This window comes from Aotus nancymaae, unplaced genomic scaffold (genome assembly GCF_030222135.1).
Source record: "Aotus nancymaae isolate 86718 unplaced genomic scaffold, 86718_ANA_hifiasm-v0.15.2.pri h1tg000079l, whole genome shotgun sequence".
In the NCBI taxonomy this organism is placed as follows: domain Eukaryota; kingdom Metazoa; phylum Chordata; class Mammalia; order Primates; family Aotidae; genus Aotus; species Aotus nancymaae.
Genome location: NW_026988494.1, coordinates 21,739,495 through 21,763,549, shown reverse-complemented (window position 1 = coordinate 21,763,549; position 24,055 = coordinate 21,739,495). Strand labels below are relative to the sequence as shown.

Sequence of the window (24,055 nt, the reverse complement as noted above, 5' to 3'; positions counted from 1 at the left end):
TTTCTTTGCCATGAAGTTGATGATCTCAAGGGTGGGCTTGTCCAACCCAGTTTCACAAAATTTTCCATCTCCATTCCTTATAACTTCATGGACAATAATTAGCCCCACTTAAATGTATCTTATCTCTCCCATGAGATTGGAAGCTCCCAGAGGGCAGGGGCTCTATCTTATTCATCATCGTATCCAATAGATAAATTCTACATACCTAATGGGAACAACATCTCCACCTCCCAAATTTTCATCTGCCCTGAAATGCAAACCAGAAATTGTTACTCCTTAGGTGGAGAATCTCCCAGGTTGAAACATTAAACTCAACAGCAGTGAGAAGCACATGGACGCAAGTCATTTCTTCACAGCTTGCCCTGCCTGCTAGGACCATGAGCTGATTCGTAACATCTTGGATGGGCCTCTGTTCAACCTAGAACCTCAGGGTAATCCACTTGGAGTGTCCAGTGAAGACCCACCTTCTTGGCATAAGAAAGTCATTGATGGTTTGAATAAAAAAGAAGGAAGACAGGCCAAAACATCAGTGAGTTTTGTATGGAGAACATGAGAAGGCTTGTCTACCATTACAAAAAAAAATTTGATTTTGGAAAAAGGACTCTTGAGTGGCACGTCATTAGATAAATGTTTGTTGAATACCTACTGAGGGCCAGTTCCAATGCTTAGCATTTCCAGGAAGAAACAAAATGGATCATATCAAAAGCAGAACCTTCATGGGGTGGAATAAGCATAGAAAAGACTAAAAAAAAATCATGTTAGAGAGAACTTTCTTATTCCGGATGGGCTGAGATTCCATGATGGGAAAGCTTAGCCCCTACCTTTATTCTGGGCCTTTGTTGGGTACCTGCTGGTTTGGGGCACCAGTAGGGAAAGAAAACATGGCCCTTGTCCTCCAGCCCTTAGAACCTTAGCCCAGCTCACAGAGGTTCTCCCCAGACACCCTGAGGTCTAGGCCCTTCCATGACCTACTTTCAGTGGGTACCGAAGGGAAGAAGTTGCAGGGGACTGATCATCAATGAAAGTTCACTCCGTCTCTGCAAGACAAGATGTGTACCTTGGAGAAAGCTGGGCATCCTTCCAAGGCAAGGAGCATGGGCCCTGTCGAATCTCCAGAAACGCAGAGCAGGCAGCCTGTGGAGATGTCTGGCTTAAAGGGCCAGGTGACATCCACAGCTTTCCACGCTCTGCATTTTCCTAGAAGGGCTCCCTCTTGCTGTCAGAGAGATCAGTCTAGTGACCGGGAGCCAGAGGGGAGCTTTCTGGCCCAACCACAGAGACTGAGGGAACTTTGATTGATGATCAGTTCCCTGCAACTTCCCTTTGGTACCCGCTGAAAATAGGTCATGAAAGAGTCTACACCTCAGGGTGTCTGGGGAGAACCTCTGTGAGTTGCCAGAAGATTCTCGTATCCCGGGCTTTGTGGCTGAGGCTCGTGCTTACTGGCAGTGCTGGCCTGATGGGTAGAGAACCACCTAGACCACCTACGTGGGATATTTGTGGGATGCTGAGACATTTCTCCAAAATACCTCCTGGACCAGCCTGTGTCAGTAGCTGAAGTAATAGGATCGTTCCTCTCAGCTGAAGAAATGCCCTCTATTAAATTTTTGTGGACAAGAAGAAGAGACACAGCTTTGGTGGACATGCATTTGGGTGAAGTCATGAACACACTGACTAATGATACCCAGGGTGAACTGCTGACTAATTTGTGTATAAACAGAGTAGATGGTCTCTGATGGTGAGCCCTCGGGCTCTGCTCCGTCCTCCCCATCATGTATCAGGAATGTTTGTGGCAATTAAAAGGCATACTGATAAAATCTATGGGAGATACAAAACTAGGAGAGATTGCTAGAGTATAAAATTATGGAATGAACTTTCAGAAAAACTGCTGTACGTTGAAATAATAGGCCCAAGCTGTAACATATTAGGGATGAATAGAAGGTCCTATATCAAAGTTCATGGAGAAAAACACAGCCACAGGAGTGCAGACTTTAGGGAAAATAACTAAAAAATCATTGATTTTGTTTTTTTTAAAGGCCTGGTGTGGTGGCTGACACCTGTAATCCGAGTACTTTGGGAGACAGAGGTGGACAGATTGCTTGAGCCCAGGAGTTTGAGACCAGACTGGGTAATATGGCGAGACCATGTCTCTACCAAATTAAAAAAGTTAACCTGGCATGGTGGCACATTCCTGTGGTCCCAGCTATCTGGGAGGCTGAGGTGGGAGGATCGATTGACCCTAAGAGGTGAAGGGCGCAGTGAGTAGTGCACTTCAGCCTAGGTGACAGAGTGAGACCCTGTCTCAAAAAAACAAAAGAACAAATCTCTGAGGGGGCAGTGGTTGACTAAAAGCTCAGTATCAGCCAAGAGTGTGACAGGGCTGCTAAAATAAAAAAGTGAATATCAACTGCTTTACTGATAGAAGAATTAGTTCCCTAAGCTCTTTGCCTTTTGGACCAATCACTGACTGCAGGGTTCAGTTCTGGATCCAGATGTCCATCAGAGGAAAGGCCAACAGGATGGAGACAAACCCGGAAACCATACCACAAGGAACTGAAGTTGTCAAGAGAAGAGATACAGGGAGAGATGGTTCTCTTCAAATACTTGAACTACTACCATGCACAAGAATATTTAGAATATATTCCAGCTCCTGACCGGGCACCATGACTCACATCTGTAATCCCAGCACTTTGGGAGGCCGAGGCAGGCAAATCATATGAGGTCAGGAGTTCAAGACCAGCCTGGCTAACATGGTGAAACCCCCATCTCTACTAAAAATACAAAATTAGCTGGGTGTGGTGGTGGGCACCTGTAATCCCAGCTACTTGGGAGGCTGAGGTTGAACCCAGGAAGCCGAGGTTGCAGTGAGCCGAGATGGTGCCTGGGCAACAAGAGCAAAACTCTTGTTTCAAAAAAAAAAAAAAAAAAAAAAAGAATATATTCCAACTTCCAGAGCCAAGGTGAAGAGGAGTGTGATGGGAAATAGATCTCAGCTCAGTGGAATTCCTGCAGTAGACAGCTGTACCCTAAGTTAGGTGAGCTCCTCATCGCTGGAGGAGGAATTCAAGCATGAACTGGACAACCTCTTGCCAGGAATATTGTGGTCAGATGCCTACATGGGGAAGTAAGTGGGGTTAAGTGATTGCCCAGTTTTAAGACCCTTGTTACTCAGTGTCTGGGGAAATGCGCTCGTCCCACATAGCCTACCAGCTGGATATTGACAGTGCACACAGGCATCACGTGTGTGTGAGAACACAGAGAGTGAGAGGAGGTGCCTGCCAGCCAGCGTGTGTATCGTGTGCTTGGGGTCTCTCTTTGTCTTTTCTCCAGCCCCTGATGGCCTTGATCTTGAAACCAGGTGTGGACTTTTCACTCTTCATATCAAAGTGTGAGAGTTAAAGCCCTCCCTCGACTTCCCCCAGTTTGGAAGGGGCAAATTCAAGTGGCCGGGAACAAAATGTCAGTGAATGCTTTCTCATGTCTTGTGACCCCGGTTGTAGACCACTGGGCTAATGAATGTGATAAGGGCGTCCATATCCCTTCCCACGGTGCTCTGCAAGGGTGTGGGCTGGACTCTGTAACATTCACCCTCATTAACCCCTGGAGATTGGGGATAGAGCACAGATAATTACAGATGACCCTCACAGCCCATGCTTCCTCCAGAGTGCACTGAATTCCCAGAGCAGAGAGTGGAAGAAAACTGCATCAGTCTAGACCAATTTCATCCTACTCTGGAATGCCAGAGGCATGAGTCACTAAGCCCTGGAGCCTGGCTGATGGAATTTCACTTAATGAGCTAACTGTGCTTCCCTGGACTCCTACAGCTGCTTGGAGAATCCTTGGGGGCTCCTGATAGTTTGTGAATTCCCCTCTAGAGGAGGGAAAAAAATCACACTTCTTCATATAAATGACCTCACCAAGGGAAAGTTCATAGGTTCGTACCCTAAGCTGCCTTTTGACCAGCTTCCAGAACAATTGGGCAAGGGTTCACTTCAACTGGGTAGTGTCCAGCAAGTTGAATTCAATCCCTTTCAGCTGTGACGGTCTGTAGTCCAGTGGCAGTGGTTTCTCCATCAGAAAGACGTAGCGTGCATTCATCATTTACAAGGTAGTTTTAAATATTCTGTAGGGGAACAAAATCAGATGATTGCTGTAAAAGTGCTTTGCAGACTCAAAAGTGCTGTACTGGGTTAGTCCTACCACTGAATCACCAGCCTTGGTTCATTTTATCCAGGAAATTAACCAGGCAGGTTCTCAGTTTTCCCCTTCTCTAACATAGGCTGTATCGTCATATCTTGTATATTCTCAGTTTTGGACTCCAGAATTGAAGGCAGAACCCCCAGGTTCCAGTCCCAGTGGAGACTGGAACTCACAGCTGTATGTCCAGAGTGACTGACCCTTCCTGGGTCCCTGGACACTGTCCTATCAAACAGAAGTTTGTCTGGATATAAAGAAAATGAGTTTTAGGTCAGTCTTCAAAACTTTCTTAAAAGGAGGTAAGTAGGAACAAATAAGCAAATGTCAAATACTCTTGGCTCCAAGTGAACAGATCTCTTTTAAACCTGGCAAACAGAGCCCCAGCCAAACCTCCCAGGATTTCAGAGCCTCTTAAATCGAGAGGCTTTGTTTCCGCCCATGGCGGGTAGACCAGTTGGAAAAAGCATTAGATAAGGAGAGATGACAAATCCAGATGCCCTGCTGAGTAAACCTCTGCTGCCTGGCTGCTCTGCACGTGGCCAGGTCATGTGCTCAGGAACCTTCGTGGCTGGGCTGTGTGTTGTTAGGTCAGGGAGCATCCTGGTCTTTTCTTTTTTCTTTTCCCCACCCCACCTTCTTCCTTGCCCATCTTTTTTTTTTTTTTTTTGAGACAGAATTTCACTCTTACTGCCCAGCCTGGAGTGCAACAGCGTGACCTCTGCTCACCAAAATCTCCGCCTCCCAGGTTTAAGTGATTCTCCTGCCTCAGCCTCCCGAGTAGCTGGAGTTACGGGCGTGCGCCACCACGCCTGGCTAATTTTGCATTTTTAGTAGAGATGGGGTTTCTCCATGTTGGTCAGGCTGGTCTCGAACTACTGACCTCAGGTGATCCGCCCACCTTGGCCTCCCAAAGTGCTGGGATTACAGGCGTGAGCCGCTATGCCCATCTTCTAAAGGCTCTTTTGCAAAAAGCAATTCCATTGCCAGAACTGATTGGAAATCCCCAGGCTGTGAGATTTAAGTGTTGCCTATCCCCTGAATGACCTCTGAGCCTCAGTTTTCCCTTCGTAAAAGTGGACAGCCCCAGAGGTCTTGAGGGGCCGACAGAGGGGTGATGAGGACAGAATGAGGAGAAAGCGATTTGTTTCCACCCTAGGGAAGAACCTTTTCCCCCATTCTCTTCTCTCTCATGTTCTTCGGGAAGGACACTGAGACCTGAAAAAGCCCTTTCTTCTCATCTTAACCACAGAGGCTGAGACTGCTGTGAATTTTTTAAATTCCTTGGGTCCAGGTTTTTATTAGTCACAGTCAGCTGCCAAATGTTTCAGCATTGCCCTCCCAGTGGCAGCTTTATCTGTCTGGGGGCAGCAGGGGGTGGAGGGCTTCAGCCTAAAAGGGAAAGGTCTCTAGAAGGACTTCCGAAAATTCTGAGCCCTTTCCAGCCAGGAATCTCATCTCTCCCCTGGCTCCCACCAGAGAGGTTGCACTGGGTGGTTTTGGGAAACAGGGAGGCCTGTTTTCACCTCTGTGCAGTTTAGAAGGTAGTGGTTCCTCCAAGCCTAAATATAGACCCCGTTCCCAGATGGTCCCAGTGTAGCTGGATGGCCTGTCTGTAGTAGGAAGAGAAATGGTAGCAAGCGGGTAGATTGTGCCGGACTTTTCAGCAAGGGCGGAAGAAGCCATGATGAAGGCTCACAGCCTGAACCCTCGGTCTTGGTGAACTGTCTGGCTGGACAATCAGATGTAGCTCTCCTGGGTTTTGTCTCTCCCACCTCACTGGGAGCTTGGGCAAGAGGTTATGTAAGATCCCGTCCAGGGCTGGGCGAGGTGGCTTACACCTGTAATCCCAGCACTTTGGGACGCCAAGGTGAGCAGATCACTTGAGGTCAGGAGTTCGAGACCAGCCTGGCTAACATGGCGAGAACCCTGTCTCCACTAAAAATACAAAAAACTATCTGCTTGAACCTGGGAGGTGGAGGTTGCAGTGAGCCAAGATCGCGCCACTGTATTCCAGCCTGGGCGACAGAGCAAGACTCCGTTAAAAGGAAAAAAAAAAAAAAAAGATCCTGTCCAGCCCTCACGTTCCACAATTCTATTTACTAAGAGCCTGTGTGTCGCCTAGGCTTGCCAGCTACCACAGGGACACACAAGGCAAGTGGTTCTAAGGTGACCTGTTTTCCCAACTGAAAATCTGAAATGCAAAAGGGTGTATATGTGGATAACAGATGGGAACTTGGTTTCCAGCCCGGGTGTTGCAGATACAGTGCTTTGAAAAGTATAAAAACCATTATAACTATTTGTAAGATGAAATAAACCAATACACAACCTTACATTTATTTATTAGATTGCACATGAATAAGTAGCCTTATAATTTGTTTTAGATGAAGTAAATAATTGAACAGGATGTACTCGAACTTTGGAGAGAGTGATTGGGTCCTCAGTTGCATGGCAGTTTGGAGAAGAGAGGTGAATGAGGAAACCTGTGGGAAAGTTGCTATCCTGAGGAAGTAGGGGCTTGATCTGGGCTGGAGAAAGCCCCTCTCTGGCGTGGGCAGCTCCACTCTGCAGGGAGGGCTGGTGACCTGACTAGGGCGGAGTGACAGTGGTCAGCCTGGTTCTGCAATGAGCGTAAATGGCTTAGTTGAGTCACCTCAGCCATGCTGGGTGTCAATGCCAAGGAATCTCCCAACCTCATCTCCAGGAGGCTTTTGCTAAGGATCTGTTCATTCATTCACCCGATACATTTCAGTTCAGCACCAGACCCTACGCCAGGCATGAAGATAAAGGGAGTGATGGAACAGACCATCTTGCCCACCCTGAGCTTTCCATCTAGCAGTAGAGAAACAGTCTCACGCATCGTGACTGTGTTACCATGGTGATGATTGCTGTGAAGAGAAGCATCAGATTCCCCACCAGGGTGTGTGGTGGGCAGTCGGGCCTGACCAGGACAGGAGGAACTGCCTGGGTCACAGGGGCTGGTTGTTGGAACAGGTGTCCCGCCGGCTTCCTGCCGACAGCAGGGCTTGCCCATTCTCCAAAGAAGCAGCCTCTGTTACCTACCCAAGTGGCTGCCTGCTTGGAAAATGAAACAGAGAGCATTCAGTTTTCCAGCAGTGTTGCAAAGCTCTTGATTTATAGGAGGAAGGGCACGACAGACTACCGGCTCTTTCCTTTGGTGGTGTCAGCATGACCTCAGCTCTCCAGGCCACCCCCATGCTGCCCCCAGTGGCCTCTATCACCTAGAACTGATGAACAGAAATTGTTGAAATGCCTTTCCTCTCTCCTTTTCTTCCATCTGGAAGTCACAGGCTGTAGAATGTTACCAGCAGTTTTTTTTTTTTTGAGACCAAGTTTCACTCATGTCATCAGGCTGGAGTGCAACTGCGCCATCTTGGCTCACTGCAACCCCCGCTTCCTGGGTTCAAACAACTCTCCTGCCTCAGCCTCCTGAGTAGCTGGGATTATAGGCACGCACCACTATTCCAGGCTCATTTTCTTATCTTTAGTAGAGACGGGGCTTCCCCATGTTGAGCAGGCTGGTTTAAAACTCCTGACCTCAGGTGATCTGCCTGCCTCAGCCTCCCAAAGTGCTGGGATTACAGGCATGAGCCACTGTGCCCGGCCCTCAGCAGCTTCTTAAACTAAGAGTTTCTGATTGGATCATCGAAAGGGGATAATTAAAACACAGTCAGACTCTTCGAATATAGCATGCCTTATACTGTGTATAGATAATACCCACTTAGCCAAGCCAACTGACTGTGTGCTGTGGATCAGAACGGCTTTTAATTCAGTTCAGAAACTATTTGTGAGTGTCAGATCTCAAGGGAAAAGGGGAGAGGGTGTTAGAGAGCTCGGGTGACAGAAGAATGGCTGGACAAAGCTTACATGTTCTCTTGTCTATCCGTAAGCCACACAAGTCCTGCTTATGTTACGAAGAGAGGTGAGGACTGCCTAGCTGTTTATTTTGCATTAAACAAAGAATGAAAAGAGTCTTTATTAGAATGTTGGACTTGGCACTCAGCATGTCTAGCTAAGCTAAACTCCTGTTGTTGGATTTTGAAGAAATCATTACTGGTTCCTTCCAAACATGTTTGAGGGCCCACTATGTGTCTGGCTATAGTGGGTCCTCAAACATGGTTGGAAGGAACCAGTAATAAATTCTTACTGTGTGAGTAATACAAAAATGAATAAGCAGAGTTTTGCCCTTACGGGATTCACAGTCCAATTGAGTGGCAAAAGCATGTGGAAAAGGAAATACTAGTACAAGACAGTCAGTTTAAGCCAGTAACCCAATGAGTCACCAGAATGCCAGTGCTGGAGGAATAAAGAGGAAATCAGTCCTGTGGGTGTGATATTTGGGGGCAGGAGAGGGGGCTTCATGAAGATGCTGGTGCCGCCTCTCCTTCTCTAGATTAGGGACCTCGTGACAGCAAGGACCATGCCTGTCTGTCCTTTCAAGGTCTCACACAGTACTTGGGACATGGTAGCACTGGGCAAATATATTTGAATGGATGAATAACATTTTCCCTGATGATTGGCGGGATTGTGTTAGGTAAAAAGAAGGGACAGAGAATGGCAGGCTGTGGGATGGGCCTAAGGCAGGTGGGCCACCAGGAAGATCTTGAATGCTCTGTGGTCAAAGAGGCTGAATGGATGGGAGAAGAAACCAGAGGTGAGGAGACAGTGTGGGCCTAGGTGAGATGACGAAATTGTCACACCGTTCTTAGGCTCCCACGCATTCTCCTTGCACAGCTGCCTGGGAATTGGGAGCGGGAAGGGCAAGCTGATAGAAGGGCAGAGGTCTTGCTAGGGCTGAATGGCCGCATGAGTGAGGAAGAGAGAGGGTAACGAAGGTCTGCAAAGCTGGAGGCAGGAGCGTCCCTCAAGGCTTAATGAAAAGAGGAAGAGTTGAAGCCATCTTGGATGTGTTTGGGTGGAGGTGCTGAGGAGGGTGTCAGGCAGGCAGCTGGGATGTGGGTCTGTATCTGGGAGGCTGCTGTTTCGTTTTGTTCTTTAGAGAGAAATTCTCGCTCTCTCGCTTAGGCTGGAGTCCAGTGGCACAATCCTAGTTCACTGCAGCCTCAAACTCCTAGGCTCAGGTGAACCTCCCACCTCAGCCTCCTGGGAGGTAGGACTATGGGCATGTGCCCAGCTAATTTTTTAACTTTTTTTTTCTTTTGAAGAAATGAGGTTTCATTCTGTCGCCTAGGTTGGTCTTGTACTCCTGGCCTCAAGCCATCCTCCTGCCTCAGCTTCTTAAAGCATGAGGATATTACAGGTGTGAGCCACCACACCCAGCCTGTTTTATTTTATTATTTGTTTGTTTGTTTGTTCGTTTGTTTATTTTTTGAGATGGAGTCTCGGTCTGTCGCCCAGGCTGGAATACAGTGGCGTGACCTTGGCTCACTGCAAACTCTGCCTCCCGGGTTCAAGGGATTCTCCTGCCTCAGCCTCCTGAGTAGCTGGGACTACAGGTGCCCACCACCATACCTGGGTAATTTTTTTGTATTTTTAGTAGAGACGGTGTTTCACCATGTTGGTCAGGCTGGTCTTGAACTCCTGACCTCAAATGATCTGCCTGCCTTAGCCTCGCCAAGTGCCAGGATTATAGGTATGAGCCACTGTGCCCAGCCTATTTATTTATTTTGAGACAGAGTCTTGCTCTGTTGCCCAGTCTGGAGTGCAGTGGCACCATCTCGGCTTACCGCAACCTCTATCTCCCGGATTCAAGCAGTTCTCCTGCCTCAACCTCTTGAGTAGCTGGGATTACAGGTGTGCACCACCACGCTCGGCTATTTTTTGTATTTTTTTTTTTTTTTTTTTTTTAGTAGAGATGGGTTCTCACCACCTTGGTCTGGCTGGTCTTGAAATCCTGACCTCAAGTGATCCGCCCACCTTAGCCTCCCAAAGTACTGGGATTAGAGGCGTGAGTCACCACGTCCGGCCTGGGTCGGTTGGTTGGTTGGTTTTGAGACAGAGTCTCGCTCTGTTGCCCAGGCTGGAGTGCAGTGATGCGATGTCAGCTACTTGTAACCTCCACCTTCCAGGTTCAAGCAATTCTCCTACCTCAGTCTCCCAAGTAGCTGGAATTACAGGCATGTGCCACCATGCCTGGCTAATTTTTTTTGTATTTTTAGTAGAGATGGGGTTTCACCATATTGGCCAGGCTGGTCTCGAACTCCTGACGTGGTGATCCGTCCGCCTCAGCCTCCCAAAGTGCTGGGATTAGAGGTGTGAGGCACCGTGTCCAGCCCTGTTTTGTTTTTAAATAGCCAAAGTAGGAAAGCTTCAGGCTCTGAGAGGAAGATGCAGGAACTTGCTGGTGGTCGTGGGAGGCTGCATGTGAGGTGAGCAGAGGCTGGCTAGAGTGGACAGTCAGACATTCTCATTGACATGTTGGCATGATGTTATGTCTTCCCAACATGGTCCTCTCACCCCCAGGATGACTTCTCAGCCCAGAAAGCCTGGACTGATATTAAATTACGACTTCTAGAACAGCGGGAAGAAGGACCACTGAGCTAAGACCTGGCCTTGCCAACGTGCCTGGTGCTGAGAGTTTAGAGCGACTGTAACATGGATTCATGTAGGCTGGCTGTCTTGCTTTGCTTCTCCTTGTACCTTTCTCTGATGCAACTTCCAGGTAGACTTTCAATATGGGTGATTTTTCCTCATTGGCGACAGCCCCAGACTATCTCATTCTGGAATTTACAAGTCATGGACAGATGCTGCAAATGTTAAATGTCATTCAGGCATAAACCTGAGAGTCAGAGCCCAGAGCTCCCTCCCTCTCTGGCTGAAGTCACAAGTCCCTTGCCTGGCTGTGCCTTAGTTTTCACTTCTGGGAGCGGGTACAAATCACTCCCAGAGCCTCAGGCCCTGCTGGAGGATGTAATGAGCTCTGAGGACCACACATCCTGGGGTTTCTGTGTCTCCCTTGGAGGGAAGCTTTTTGGAGGCCTGGGTGCACTGTTGTCTCTGGCAAGAGGGACAGCATCAGGTTTTAGTTTGAATTTTAATATGTGCAGGGTACTTGACCAGCTTCTGGGATTTGGGGCTGAATTTTAAACTCGCAAGCCTAGGGAGCCTTTCATTTAAAAAAGAAAAAAAAAGTGGGTATATTTTAATATTTCAAACTTTCTCTTCACTTTTGGGGCTGAACTCCTAGGGAAAATATATCATAATACTTGTGGTTATGGAAGGGATTCCACAGCAGTGAAGTTAAGAGAGAGGTGATGGGTGATGTGTGTGCGCGTGTTTTCTAAGAGGTCTCACTAAGCCTCTGTGAGCTGGTTAGCCTGTGTGAGCACCAAATGTGTGCCCCAAAGGGTTTCCCTGCCTCTTCCCGCTGGCCTAAAGGCAAGAATGCCTAGCGCCTAGCTCTCCTCTCACATACACACTCTGGTCTGACTCACTGCTCCTCGACGTAGGGTGCTGGACTTCCAGTGTGCACAGCACCAGCACCCTTCAGGTGGCTGAAGGGGACACCCAGAATTCTGAGCCCCAGGCCCTGCCCTGGGTGAGTCACCCTCAGTACCAGGCAATGGATCGGACACAGGCATGAGATGAGGACTGCTTAGAGACCAGTGGTCATTATGAGCCTGGAGCACAGATTTGGAGTCAGAACTCGATTTGCATACTTGTTTACCTATTTATTGGCTGTGTAAACTTGGATAACTTGCAAAAGCTTGCCAGCATTTCTCATGTTTTCACCTCTAAATGGGTGGACCAGGAGCCATCTTGAAAGCTTCCATGGGAATTGAATCATGGAGTGGATATAAAGTTTTCTGTATAGAACTTAGCCTGCAGTTGGCCAGGCGCAGTGACTCACGCCTGTAATCCCAGCACTTTGGGAGGCCGAGGTGGGTGGATCACGAGGTCAAGTGTTCAAGGCCAGCCTGGCCAACATGGTGAAACCCTGTCTCTACTAAAAATACAAAAAATTAGCCAGGCATGGTGGTGCATGCTTGTAATCCCAGCTAATCAGGAGGCTGAGGCAGGAGAATCGCTTGAACCTGGGAGGCGGAGGGTGCAGTGAGCTGAGATCGTGCCACTGCACTCCAGCCTGGGTGACAGAGCAAGACTCCCTCTCCAAAAAATAAATAATTAAATAAAAATAAAAAAGAACCTAGCCTGCAGTAAATTGGTGTTTGATAAATGATGCCCATAGCTGTCATTATTAAGAGCTGAGACAGGGCTCTATGGTTGCAGTGTAAGGAGGAAGCCCAGTAAGGCCCAGGGAGGGTAGAGACTGCGTTTTGTTAAATGAATGAATGAATAAGGTGGATTTGAGCCTTAAAGACTGGGGAGGCTTTGGTTCTTTGGAGGGAGACGAGGAGAAGACGTTCCAGTTTGAAGAAATGAGTGTGAAGCGTGTCGTGACTGCTTTCCTAAGGCCTTTCAAGGAACAAGATCCTTGCAGAATTTCCTCCACCATAAGACACACAAACAAATGCATACTCTGTACATACAGAGACCCATGTAACATAGACACTCATACAGAGAGAGTACACAGAGAACCACAACACACAGGCATACACATTAAACCCTGTCATGCATGCATCATCATGCACACAGACACACACAGAGATACACAGTCCCAGAGACACACACACAGACTCACATGACACATGGACACACCAGCACTCACAAACACACCATCACGCATATATCACATGCACATTTTCTACCACCATGCACACACACACACAGATGCATAAACACGTATGCAGTGAGTCGGTGGAAGAATGAGGATGACGAGACCTGCTGCTAGCCCTTTCTCTTTCCAGGCTGCATTGCCTTCGTGGTGGAGCCCCGTGGCTCTCCCCACCAGCCATATTTAGCAGAGGAGCCTGCCCAGTATCATCGCAGGAATGAGTGCAAGTGCTGGTTGGTGTGTGCTGGCCTCAGGCCCGCGTAGCTCTTTCCAGCGGGGTCTGCTGAGCTCCTCCAGCCGGGCCTTCTTCCTCCTCTTGTGGCGGCCAGGTGCTGGGGGTCACACCTTCCCTGCTGCGAGCCGGCACTGCTGCCCACTGCAGGGGAAAGGATCTGTGAACCAAAGGTCAGCCCGGGCTGCCTGCCCCGTGAAGCGCAGGCCTCATGCTAGGCAGTAACTTTCCTTCTGGGCATGACAGTTACACACTGGAATTCTAGCCCGGCTTCCCGAGGTGGGAGGAGACAGAAGGCGGCCGGCTCGTGGGCTGGGTTAGACCTCAGGCCCTTTCTTGGCTCACCTCTGTCCATGTGTCTTGGTGGCACGGGTCCTGCAGCCTGAATGAGGGCTGTAAAGGATCCAGGATCCAGGCTGGGGTATAATCCTGCCACTGGCAGCATTCCTTCCGCTCTGGTGGAAAGGAAACGGAGCCAAGTGCCATCACTCCAGGCCCACATACTTTCCACTGCCCTGCAGGACCTGGAGCCGGGCCTGGCTGTGGACCCTGAAGCCCGTGATGAGACGTGAATCCCTGGGCACCCACAGAATGGTTCTGTTCAACCTTGTGGTTCGTTTGCATCTCGGCTGGGCACGGCTGGGGCAGTTGGGGCACTGGGTTCCTTCTGCCTTCCATCCCCACTCAGACCGGCCGTACCTCCTGCTCTTTGGCCGACTCACAGTGTGTGTGCGTCTTTCATTGCACCTCTGGGGGGTCCAGGCAAGGGGACTGGAATCAGCTGGTATTCTCGTTTTTTTATTTATTTATTTATTTATTTTTATTTTTTTATTGCATTTTAGGTTTTGGGGTACATGTGAAAAACGTGCAAGGTTGTTGCACGGGTGCATACGTGGCAGTATGATTTGCTGCCTCCCTCCCCTTCACCTATATCTGGCATTTCTCCCCATGCTATCCCTCCCCAACTCCCCACCCCCCCGCTATCCCCCCTCCCCCCAACAGACCCCCGTGTATAGTGCTCCCCTCCCTGTGTCCATGTGTTCTCCTTGTTCAACACCCGCCTATGAGTGAGAACATGTGGTGTTTGATTTTGTGTTCTTGTGTCAGTTTGCTGAGAATGATGTTTTCCAGGTTCATCCATGTCCCTACGAAGGATGTGAACTCCTCGTATTTAATGGCTGCATAATATTCCATGGTGTATATGTGCCACATTTTTCCTGTCCAGTCTATCATCGATGGGCATTTGGGCTGGTTCCAGGTCTTTGCTATTGTAAACTGTGCTGCAATGAACATTCGTGTGCATGTGTCCTTATAGTAGAACGATTTATAATCCTTTGGATATATACCCAGTAATGGGATTGCTGGGTCAAATGGAATTTCTATTTCTAGGTCCTTGAGGAATCGCCACACTGTTTTCCACAGTGGTTGAACTAATTTACATTCCCACCAACAGTGTAAAAGTGTTCCTATTTCTCCACATCCTCTCCAGCATCTGTTGTCTCTGGATTTTTTAATGATCGCCGTTCTAACTGGCGTGAGATGGTATCTCAATGTAGTTTTGATTTGCATTTCTCTAATGACCAGTGATGATGAGCATTTTTTCATATGTTTGTTGGCCTCATGTATGTCTTCTTTTGTAAAGTATCTGTTCATATCCTTCGCCCATTTTTGAATGGGCTTGTTTGTTTTTTTCTTGTAAATCTTTTTTAGTTCATTGTAAATTCTGGATATCAGCCCTTTGTCAGACGGGTAGGCTGCAAAGATTTTTTCCCATTGTGTTGGTTACCGATTCACTCTATTGACTGTTTCTTTTGCCGTGCAAAAGCTGTGGAGTTTGATTAGGTCCCATTTGTCTATTTTGGCTTTTGTTGCCAATGCTTTTGGTGTTTTGGTCATAAAGTCCTTGCCTACGCCTATGTCCTGAATGGTTTTGCCTAGGTTTCCTTCTAATGTTTTTATGGTGTTACGTCTCGTTTTTAAGATGGGGATGGCAATAGCCATCCACCACTTCATTACAGCGTGTGAGGGTTAGGTAGGAGAACGCCAGGAAAGCACGTCGCACAGGGCTGGGCACCTGTTGCCTGCTCTGTGGTAGCTGTTGCTGTTCTGTGCCGCAATTCATGGTGTCTGCCGATCCATGTGAAGCTGGGGCAGTGACGGGGCTGGAGGCATAGGTGGAATCCGTTCTGAATGCCTGAGAACATCTCACTCAATATGAGGGTATTACATAGACAAATAAGAGCTAGTCAAGGGACAAGGTTAGATCTGTGTTTTAGAAGGAGCCGGCTGCAGTGGCTCACACCTGTAATTCCAGCACTTTGGGAGGCCAAGGTGGGGGGATCCCTTGAGGCCAGGAGTTTGAGACCAGTTTAGGCAACATATACCTCATCTCTGAGATATATTTTAAAATTAGCTGGGCATAGTGGTCGACACCTGTACTCCCAGCTACTTGGGAGACTGAAGTGGGAGGATTGCTTGAGCCCAGGATATGAGACTGCAGTGAGCCATGGTCACACCCCTGTGCTCCAGCCTGGGCAACAGAGTGAGACCCTGCCTCAAATAATAATAATAATTATTATTATTATTAATTAATTAAAAGAATAAAGAGCTCTGTGGTTGCTGGCCCTCAGTCAGGGACTGTAGCAAGAGCTGGTGATGGCTGGCCATGTGATTCAGGAGGGAGCTTCCGTAGTATTTGGAGCCTGTTATGGCAGGTCTTGGAAAGGCATCAGTAAGTGCCACTGTAACTCCAGGAACCTCTGCTCCTCCCATCCAGCTTGGCCTCTCCAGGCTCCCTTTCCTGTCAGATCCCCAGGACCCAGGTGTAGGTGGTACGCAGGTGTTCCAGCTCCATGTCAAGGGAGGAGGAATGCCCACGTGTCAGGGAGACAGGCGCCTTCCTCCCATCTGTGCCCCTCCAGCCCTCCTCCACCTCCTCCCAAAGAATGTGAGGACTCCTCCTTGCCAATGAATCTTTCCAACCCTGACCCCAGCCCCTGTCCTCCACTCCACAGATAGATGGGTGGGGTCGGTGTGGGAAGGGGACCCTGCAAGGGACTCAAGGCGTTTGCAGTCTCTCCTTTACTTGCTGTGGCCAAACAGTTGTCCCCAACCCTACCTCCCTGATCCCTGCCAGGCGGGTGTGGGTCTCTGCACACAGGATGCTCAATGCCAGAATCTCTGCTTCCTTTCTCTCTAAGCCCTGCCCCTTCTCTCAGGCCTCTCTAAGAAATTTTGAACAGAGGAATACCCACCCCTGGGGTATGAGGGAGTCTGGAAGGTGGCACCACCAGCTTCAGGACATCTGGGGCTCCTCTATCTGAAACTCCACTTTTACTGAAAGATCAGTCAGGGAGATACACAGAGACACACTCACAGGCACATACACACGTGCTTTGGAATGAAATGTGAAATCCACATTCAAAGAACCCCTTCTCTCCCACGCATTTATTTCGAGGCCTGTGCAGGAAGAGGCTGCTGCCCTGTGCTCTCCAAGATCTTAGGTTTGGATGTGGGAGAAGCCCATGGGTCTCCGAGTCTTCTCTGACTGCTCCAGGTCGCCCCACTCCCTGTTGGGTCCTTGCAGCCTCACTACCACCCATGCACAGCGCTCTCTAACTGCAGCTTGGGCCTTGTGCTCCTCGGGGGTGCCTGGAGCTCACTGCAGGGCCCAAGGGCACAGGCAGGCCAGTGGCAGGTCCAGCCTGTAGTCACTAAAGAAGGACTGAATGCCTGATGTCTCTGCAGCGAGGCCAGAAGGGTAACCCTCTCCTTCCACTCCTCCTTCTTCCCAGAACCTCAATATCCAGGTGGAGGACATTCGGATCCGAGCCATCCTCTCGGCCTACCGCAAGCGCACCCCAGTGATGGAGGGCTACGTGGAGGTGAAGGAGGGCAAGACCTGGAAGCAGATCTGTGACAAGCACTGGACAGCCAAGAATTCCCGCGTGGTCTGCGGCATGTTTGGCTTCCCTGGGGAGAGGACGTACAATACCAAAGTGTACAAGTAAGAGGACTGCACGGAAGGGGTGGCTTTGAGGGTACCTGCCCCGCCTACCTGGTTAAAGGAGTCCGCCCTGGCGGTGGCCTTTCCTTGGCCAGGCACAGCCAGGCAAGCGGGTGTCCTTGCAGGCAGCCTGCATAGAGCCCCTCTGCTGGGCCAGGTGCCAAGTTCAAGGGTGCTCTGTGGCATCCTAACCCTTGAGGAACTCACAGGTCTACAGGAGATAGACCCTAATCCCCAGAGTAGCCCGAGGGATGGCATATTGCAGAAGTGAGGTGCAGGGTACCCCCAGCCCAGGGAACCCCAGCTTGGCGTGCTGCTAGCCCGCTGAGGGACCGCATGAGCTAAGCTAGGGCAATACCCCAGCCAGGCCCGGCAGAGACAACACTAACTTAAGAAGAAATGTTTACTTGCCCTCTGCAAATGGTGATTCTGAGAAATCTGGAAATTGCTGCAGGTCATTGAGAAACTGACCATTGCCATTCACTTCATCCAATCCTGGTTAAATCCGCCAGTGCTCTTACGGTCGCTACAGTTCATATTTCCCAGTGGGGGAAAGAAGTAGGCAGGGACAGAACCTGGAGTCATTTGACTTAACGGGTATCCGGTGGAAGGATTCCAGCACCCCAACAAGCTGGCGTTTACTTGGGGTATACTTGGTGGATCACGGGGTCGTCTTCCCTCTTTTTTTTTTGAGACAGAATCACGCTCTGTCACCTAGGCTGGAGTGCAGTGGTGCAATCTCAGCTCACTGTAACCTCTGCCTCCCGGGGTCAAGTGATTCTCCTGCCTCAGCCTCCTGAGTAGCTGGGATTATAGGCACACGCCACCACGCCCGGCTAATGTTTATATTTTTAGTAGAGACAGGGTTTTAGCGTGTTGGTCAGGCTGGTCACAAACTCCTGACCTCTTGATCCGCCTGCCTTGGCCTCCCACAGTGCTGGGATTACAGGCATGAGCCACTGCTCCCAGCTTCCGTCCTCTTAATAATGATAGGAATATTAGCTTCTCTTTACTAAGGGCTTACCACTTGCCAGGCACTATTCTCAGTCATTTAATTCTCACAACACCACTGGGAAATAGGGGTCTGTTTAAGAGTTGAGGAAATTGGAGAAACGTGATAGAACCAGGAAGGGGCAGATCCCAGCCTCATGCACAGCCTGGCCTCTGGAGGTCCCCTATGTCCAGCTACAGGGTCCACACTCGTGGAGAGTGCAGACTCACAGCACTGTCTCTTTCCCTCCAAATCAGAGGAAGAGAAGACATGGCTTCCAGGAGACCTAGCTTGAAGCCCCAGCTCTACCTGCCAGTTCCCTGGGGTGCTGGGCAGACTGCATATTCCTCCCTGACCCTGACCCAGCCTGGCCTGGAGGGGGTGGGGCGTACTTTGGTCCCAGCCCCCAGACCCCCACGTGGATGAATGAGTGCGGCCACAGAGCTACCCAGTGGGGTGAGCACACAACACCCTAGGGTAACCTCAATGGCGATTCCAGCCCCTGGACATGGCCCAGACCTTCTTTCCTGTTGGTACCAGGAGTCACCAACCTCGGAATACTTTGGGGAACTCCCACCCGACTCCTTCCCTGGTGACACCTTCTCAGCTTTTCTTACCAATTGGAGCCAAGAAAAGCAAGCCCTTTCCCTGGCAGGCTTCCTACCTGGCTGGCCCTGCCAGCGCCCCCAGCCTGGCTGCAGTTCTGAGCTACACAGCACACGCCTTGTTCAAATGGCGTTTGGAAGCCACCTCCCAACCCTGGCCAGTCCAGAGTCCTTCTCGACTTTTGAGGAGTTGATCTCAGGCCAGTTTCAGCAGCTGGGCCCTGGGTAATCCTGTCACGTGCTGCAGTGGAACCCCCTCCCCACTCCTCCCACCCTGGCGTCTGTGGCTTTGTCTTTTCAAGTAGGGGGAGGATAAGGCTTCCAAGGCTGAGAGTGATCCAAGAAGGGGGTAGTGGGTGGTGCTGTCTGCAGGATGAGAGATGAACGGGAGCTGCTGGAAACGAACCCCTCTTGCAGCCTTCTAGCTGGAGGGGGGCGGCCTTCCTAGCAGAGGAGTGTGAGGGAAAGCATGACCTTCTTGCTTTTCCCTGTCATTTTATATTCATATCTGGGACTCAGTAACAGTTAAGCCTACATATGCCCAAAAGAGAAAAGTGCTATGAAGTGTTTCTGTGCCTCGGTGGGCTATCTGCCAGCAAAGGGCTAGGACTCCTAGGGCATGGTAAGGCTCAGAGACCACTGGCCCAAGCCCTGGGTCTGCATGGAAGAGGCCTGAAGGGCAGTGGACTCAGAGTGTCACAGCCCACACCCGGCAGAGCCTGGAGGACAGCTGGGTCGGCTTCAGGGAGAGCTCCCCACAGCATCCTCCACCTGCCACAGAGGCAGGGTCAGCATTTCTGTTCACTAACTGTGGGCCACACTTTGGTCCACATAGCATAATACCCAGAACATCAAAGTAGGGGCTTATGGGGTTTTAGCTTAAGTCCATCTCAAACCCATCCTGTGCTATTTCCCCACGTCCAGAAGGCATCATGGAAAAAGATGTACTCAGCAGCTGGTAGAATCCCACGACATCTGCCTTCACCCTTGGCTGGGGGAGAGCTGGTGGGTAGGACTCTTGGTTCAATCAGCCCAGCTCCGTGTTCTTCCTGCAGCCCAGCTATTGGCCTAGCTGCCTCTTTCACAGGCAGGCTTTCTGCTCTGCTCCGCTGCACCCAAGGCTGCCTCACTCACTCCAGTCACCCCTCCAGTCTCCAGGCCTGGAGCCGGTTAGGCTGTCTGCCACCCTCCGAGGGCCTCCGTCTGCAGCTCAGAGGCCTGTTCCCAGTGAAATCCTGGGAAGGAGGAGGGGAGGGCTGCCTCAGGGAGGCCTGAATGTGCTAGAGCATCTGCAGCACATTCCTGGGGGCTGATGTCAGAGAGATCCGGGCTGCTGGGGACAGTTCTGTTTGCTGTGGGCTCTGCGCTCTCCATTGAGCACGCAGGACATCTGTTCCTGGAGAGGGTGGTGCTCACTGAGGGCTCGACCTGGACGCAGAAGGGTTTTCCTGAGCCGAGGCAGGCGGTGAGGTCTGACCAATCCTCAAGCAGCTGGTGTTCCCCCTCCCCCGCCATGTCTTCTCCCGCCCCTTTTAGGGGCTTAATGGAACATGGTGTAGGCGTCCAAGTGCAGGGGCCTTGCAGGAAGTGTGGAGGGGGCAGTGGTTCCTGGGATTATTAATAGCCCTCCTGAGCCGTTCTCTGCTCTGGCTGCCGCTGTGGTGAGCACGCACCCTGAATTTACCAGGATAGTCCTCATAGCAAGGTTCTGTGTCATTGTATTCACAAGCACACTAGAATTGTAACAAGTCTCAAATTTGGGTTAAGGAGAGATGGTAACTGTGTCTGTAGGATTTGTCCTTCCTCTGTCTTCACTTCCCGTTCACTCTGAGACAAAGGAGGTCCTTCCAGGGCTGCTGGACCAGCAGGGACGGGACTTCGCCTCTGCCCTTTCTCGGGGTCAGCCTGCCCAGCGAGACCCCTCCACTGGCTCCTTCTGGCATCTCCCTGGGTCCTGCTGCACAGAGACAAGCCCGCTGGCCCTGAAAAGCTGGGTTGGCATGAGCAGGCAGGAAGGCCTTCCTGGACCTCCTTTGTTTCAAATCCCACCATCATTTAGGGCCTGATGGAAAGCCTCCTCTTCCATAAAGTCATCTCCCATCGCTGCAACTAGGGAAGCCCTCCCTCCTCTCACTCTTCTTTTTTCTTTAACCAATAAAGTTTTCTTTGTTTACTTTATTTCACAGACTGTTATGTAGCCCTTCCTATGTCTGGGCACTGTTTTAGTGGCAAGTATTAACTGATTTAAACTGTTACAACAGACTGGGCATGGTGGCTCATGCCTGTAATCCCAGCATTTTGGGAGGCCCAGGCGGGCAGACCACTTGAGGTCAGGAGTTCGAGACCAGTGTGGCCAACATGGTGAAACTCTGCCTCTACTAAAAAATATGAAAAATTAGCTGGGCGTGGTGGTGTGTGCCTGTAATCCCAGCTACTCAGGAGGCTGAGGCAGGAGAATCGCTTGAACCAAGGAAACAGAGGTTGCCATGAGCCGAGATCGCGCCAGTGCACCCCAGCCTGGGCGACAGTGAGACTCCATCCCCAAAAAAACAAAACAACAATAAATAAATAAATAAAACAGTCACAACAATCTAATGAAGTAGATACTATTACTACTTCTGATTTTTGGACATGAGAAAGAAACTGAGGCACGGTATCCTTTTTGTTAGCCAGTCTCTTACTTGTCAGTTGGTTCCTGTTTCAGAAAAAAACTGAATTACCTGCATCCATATTCTGTCTTAAAAAAAAAATGCAAAGGAATACTTTGCACGTGCTAGCAATGCAGGCTAAGGGCTTCCCTAGGATATTATAGAGACACCCTTAACCTCACTGATCATCTTGAGTTTTGTTACCATTATAATTTCTACTGCTAAGCACATTGTACTTTGATTCAGCAGATGTAGTAATTTAAGACTGTTTTCATTGGAAATACAAAGTTAATTTTGTAGATCACTGAGAGAGTTTAGCAGTCAGCTTTTGATAAAAAGTTACTCATTGATAAAAATAAAGCTAAAGAATGACAACAGGCCAGGCGCAGTGGCTCACGCCTGTAATCCCAGCACTTTGGGAGGCCGAGGCGGGAGGATCACTTGAGATCAGGGGTTCGAGACCAGCCTGGCCAACAAGGCAAAAACCCATCTCAACTAAAAATACAAAAATTAGCCAGGCATAGTGGCAGGGATGACAATAAATTGTGTTAAAATTATCTGAAGAGTTAGGATTAACAAATGGTTTACTTTAGACTGTGAGGGGTTTTCAAGGATCAAGGATCGCACCTTTTTTTTTTTCCTGATACGGAGTCTTGCTCTGTCGCCAGGCTGGAGTGCAGTGGTGTGATGTTGGCTCACTGCAGTCTCCACCTCTCAGATTCAAGCGATCCTCCTGCCTCAGCCTCCCGAGTAGCTGGGACTATAGGCATGCGCACCACTACACCCAGCTAATTTTTGTATTTTTAGTAGAGACGGGGTTTCACCATGTTGGCCAGGATGGTCTTGATCTCCTGACCTTGTGATCCACCCAGCCCAGCCTCCTAAAGTGCTAAGATTACCAGCATGAGCCACCACGCCCAGCCCTCACCTGTTTTAAATAGCTTTGTGCATTCTGTATTCCTGGTATTCCTGGGCTTCATTATTATTATTTTCTTACATTGAGTTAGTTTTTTCTCTCCTAGAATGGAAGCTGCCTGAGGGCAGGAGGCCTTGTCCACCCTTTGGGTCCTATCCCCCAGTGCCCAGTGTAGTGCCCGGCATTACCAGGTGCTCAGTGAATGCTGGTGGAATGCATGCACTGAGCTGGGACCCTTCTGTGAAGCAAGGCTGAGCTCCAGGAGCAGGGCCCCACCTCTCTTGTTCTGCCTCGCTGCAGAAGGAATCGGGGGTAAGTGTCATGATGCCCTGGTCACCTGTCCCTTCCTGCCCTCTGCAGAATGTTTGCATCACGGAGGAAGCAGCGCTACTGGCCATTCTCCATGGACTGCACTGGCACAGAGGCCCACATCTCCAGCTGCAAACTGGGCCCCCAGGTGTCACTGGACCCCATGAAGAATGTCACCTGTGAGAATGGGCTGCCGGCTGTGGTGAGTTGTGTGCCTGGCCCGGTCTTCAGCCCTGACGGACCCTCGAGATTCCGGAAAGCCTACAAGCCAGAGGTAAGGATGGGGCATGAGGTGTGGCTACTTGGCACTTGGGATGGGACGGTGTGGAGGGAGTAGGCATGATACCCCAGGAGAGTGAGGAGGGCTGGCCCCAGCTGAGATCACCATCCTTACTGCTTCACCCTGAGACCTGAGCGTCCTCTGCAGAGAAGGACTGCATGGGGGAGAAGAATACCCCAGCGTCGGTTGTCACAGGCTGTCTGTGTGCTGTCTGCTTACTGAGAGTGAGCAGGCCATGAATGGGTGTGTGACGGGGACCTTGTGCCCGTGCACAATTCCCAAAGGAGAACGGGAAATGTGACCCAGCACCAAAAAGCACATGCAGTCCGCCACACGTTTCCAAGCATATTTGGTTTATTTTGCAATAGAATGGATAACAATTTTAAAAAGCTTCCACCAAGGTAGAAAACGTGCTGATATCCTAAGTCGTCTATATATTAGTCACGTTATATTCATGTGAAACAGCATGTCTGTGTGTGTGTGAGTGTGGGGGTGTGTGTGTGTGGGGGTGTGAGTGTGGGGGTGTGTATGAATGTGTGGGGTGTGTCTGTGGGTGTGTGTGGGGTGTATGAGTGTGGGAGAGTGTGTGTGGGTGTGTGTGGGGGTGTAAGTGGGACTGTGACAGGGGTATGAGTGTAGGGGATGTGTGTGTCAGTGTGGGGCTGTGTATGTGTGTGGGGTATGAGTGAGTGGGGATGAGTGGGTGCGTGTATGAGTGTGGGTGTGTGTGTATGAATGTGGGGGTGTGAGGGGTGTGTAAGCGTGGGGGGTGTATGAGTATGTGTGGGGGTGTGTCTATGTATGAGGGGGTGTGTCTGAGTGTGTGGGAGTGTATGAGTGTCTGTGGTGGGGTGTGTGTCTTGGGGGTGTGTCAGGTGTGTGTGTGGGAGTGTGTGGGTGTGTGTCAGTGTGTATGGGGGTCTGTGGGCGTGTCTGAGTGTATGTGTGTGTATGGGGGGGTGAGTATATTCCAGAAATGCAGATGAACATCTTCCCATATAAAGTAGCAGCCCCATTTCAACAGGCCAGTTTCGTTTCTTTCTTTTTCGAGATGGAGTTTCACTCTTGTGCCAGTCTGGCTCACTGTAACCTCTGCCTTCTGGGTTCACACGATTCTGATTCTCCTGACTCAGCTTCCCAATTAGCTGGGATTACAGGCACCCACTACCATGCCTGGCTAATTTTTTTATTTTTAGTAGAGACTGGGTTTCACCATGT

At 50.0% G+C, this 24,055-nt stretch overlaps 1 protein-coding gene across 1 annotated transcript in view; it reads left to right on the top strand.

Moving 5' to 3' along the window:
- LOXL2 (lysyl oxidase like 2) overlaps window positions 1-24,055 on the top strand; it is a 93,038-nt gene that overhangs the window by 34,956 nt on the left and 34,027 nt on the right. Inside the window, exons 4-5 of the mRNA XM_021665141.2 lie at window positions 16,877-17,088; window positions 22,609-22,831. Coding sequence (XP_021520816.1) covers window positions 16,877-17,088; window positions 22,609-22,831 — 435 coding nt within the window. The remainder of the gene's footprint in view (window positions 1-16,876; window positions 17,089-22,608; window positions 22,832-24,055) is intronic.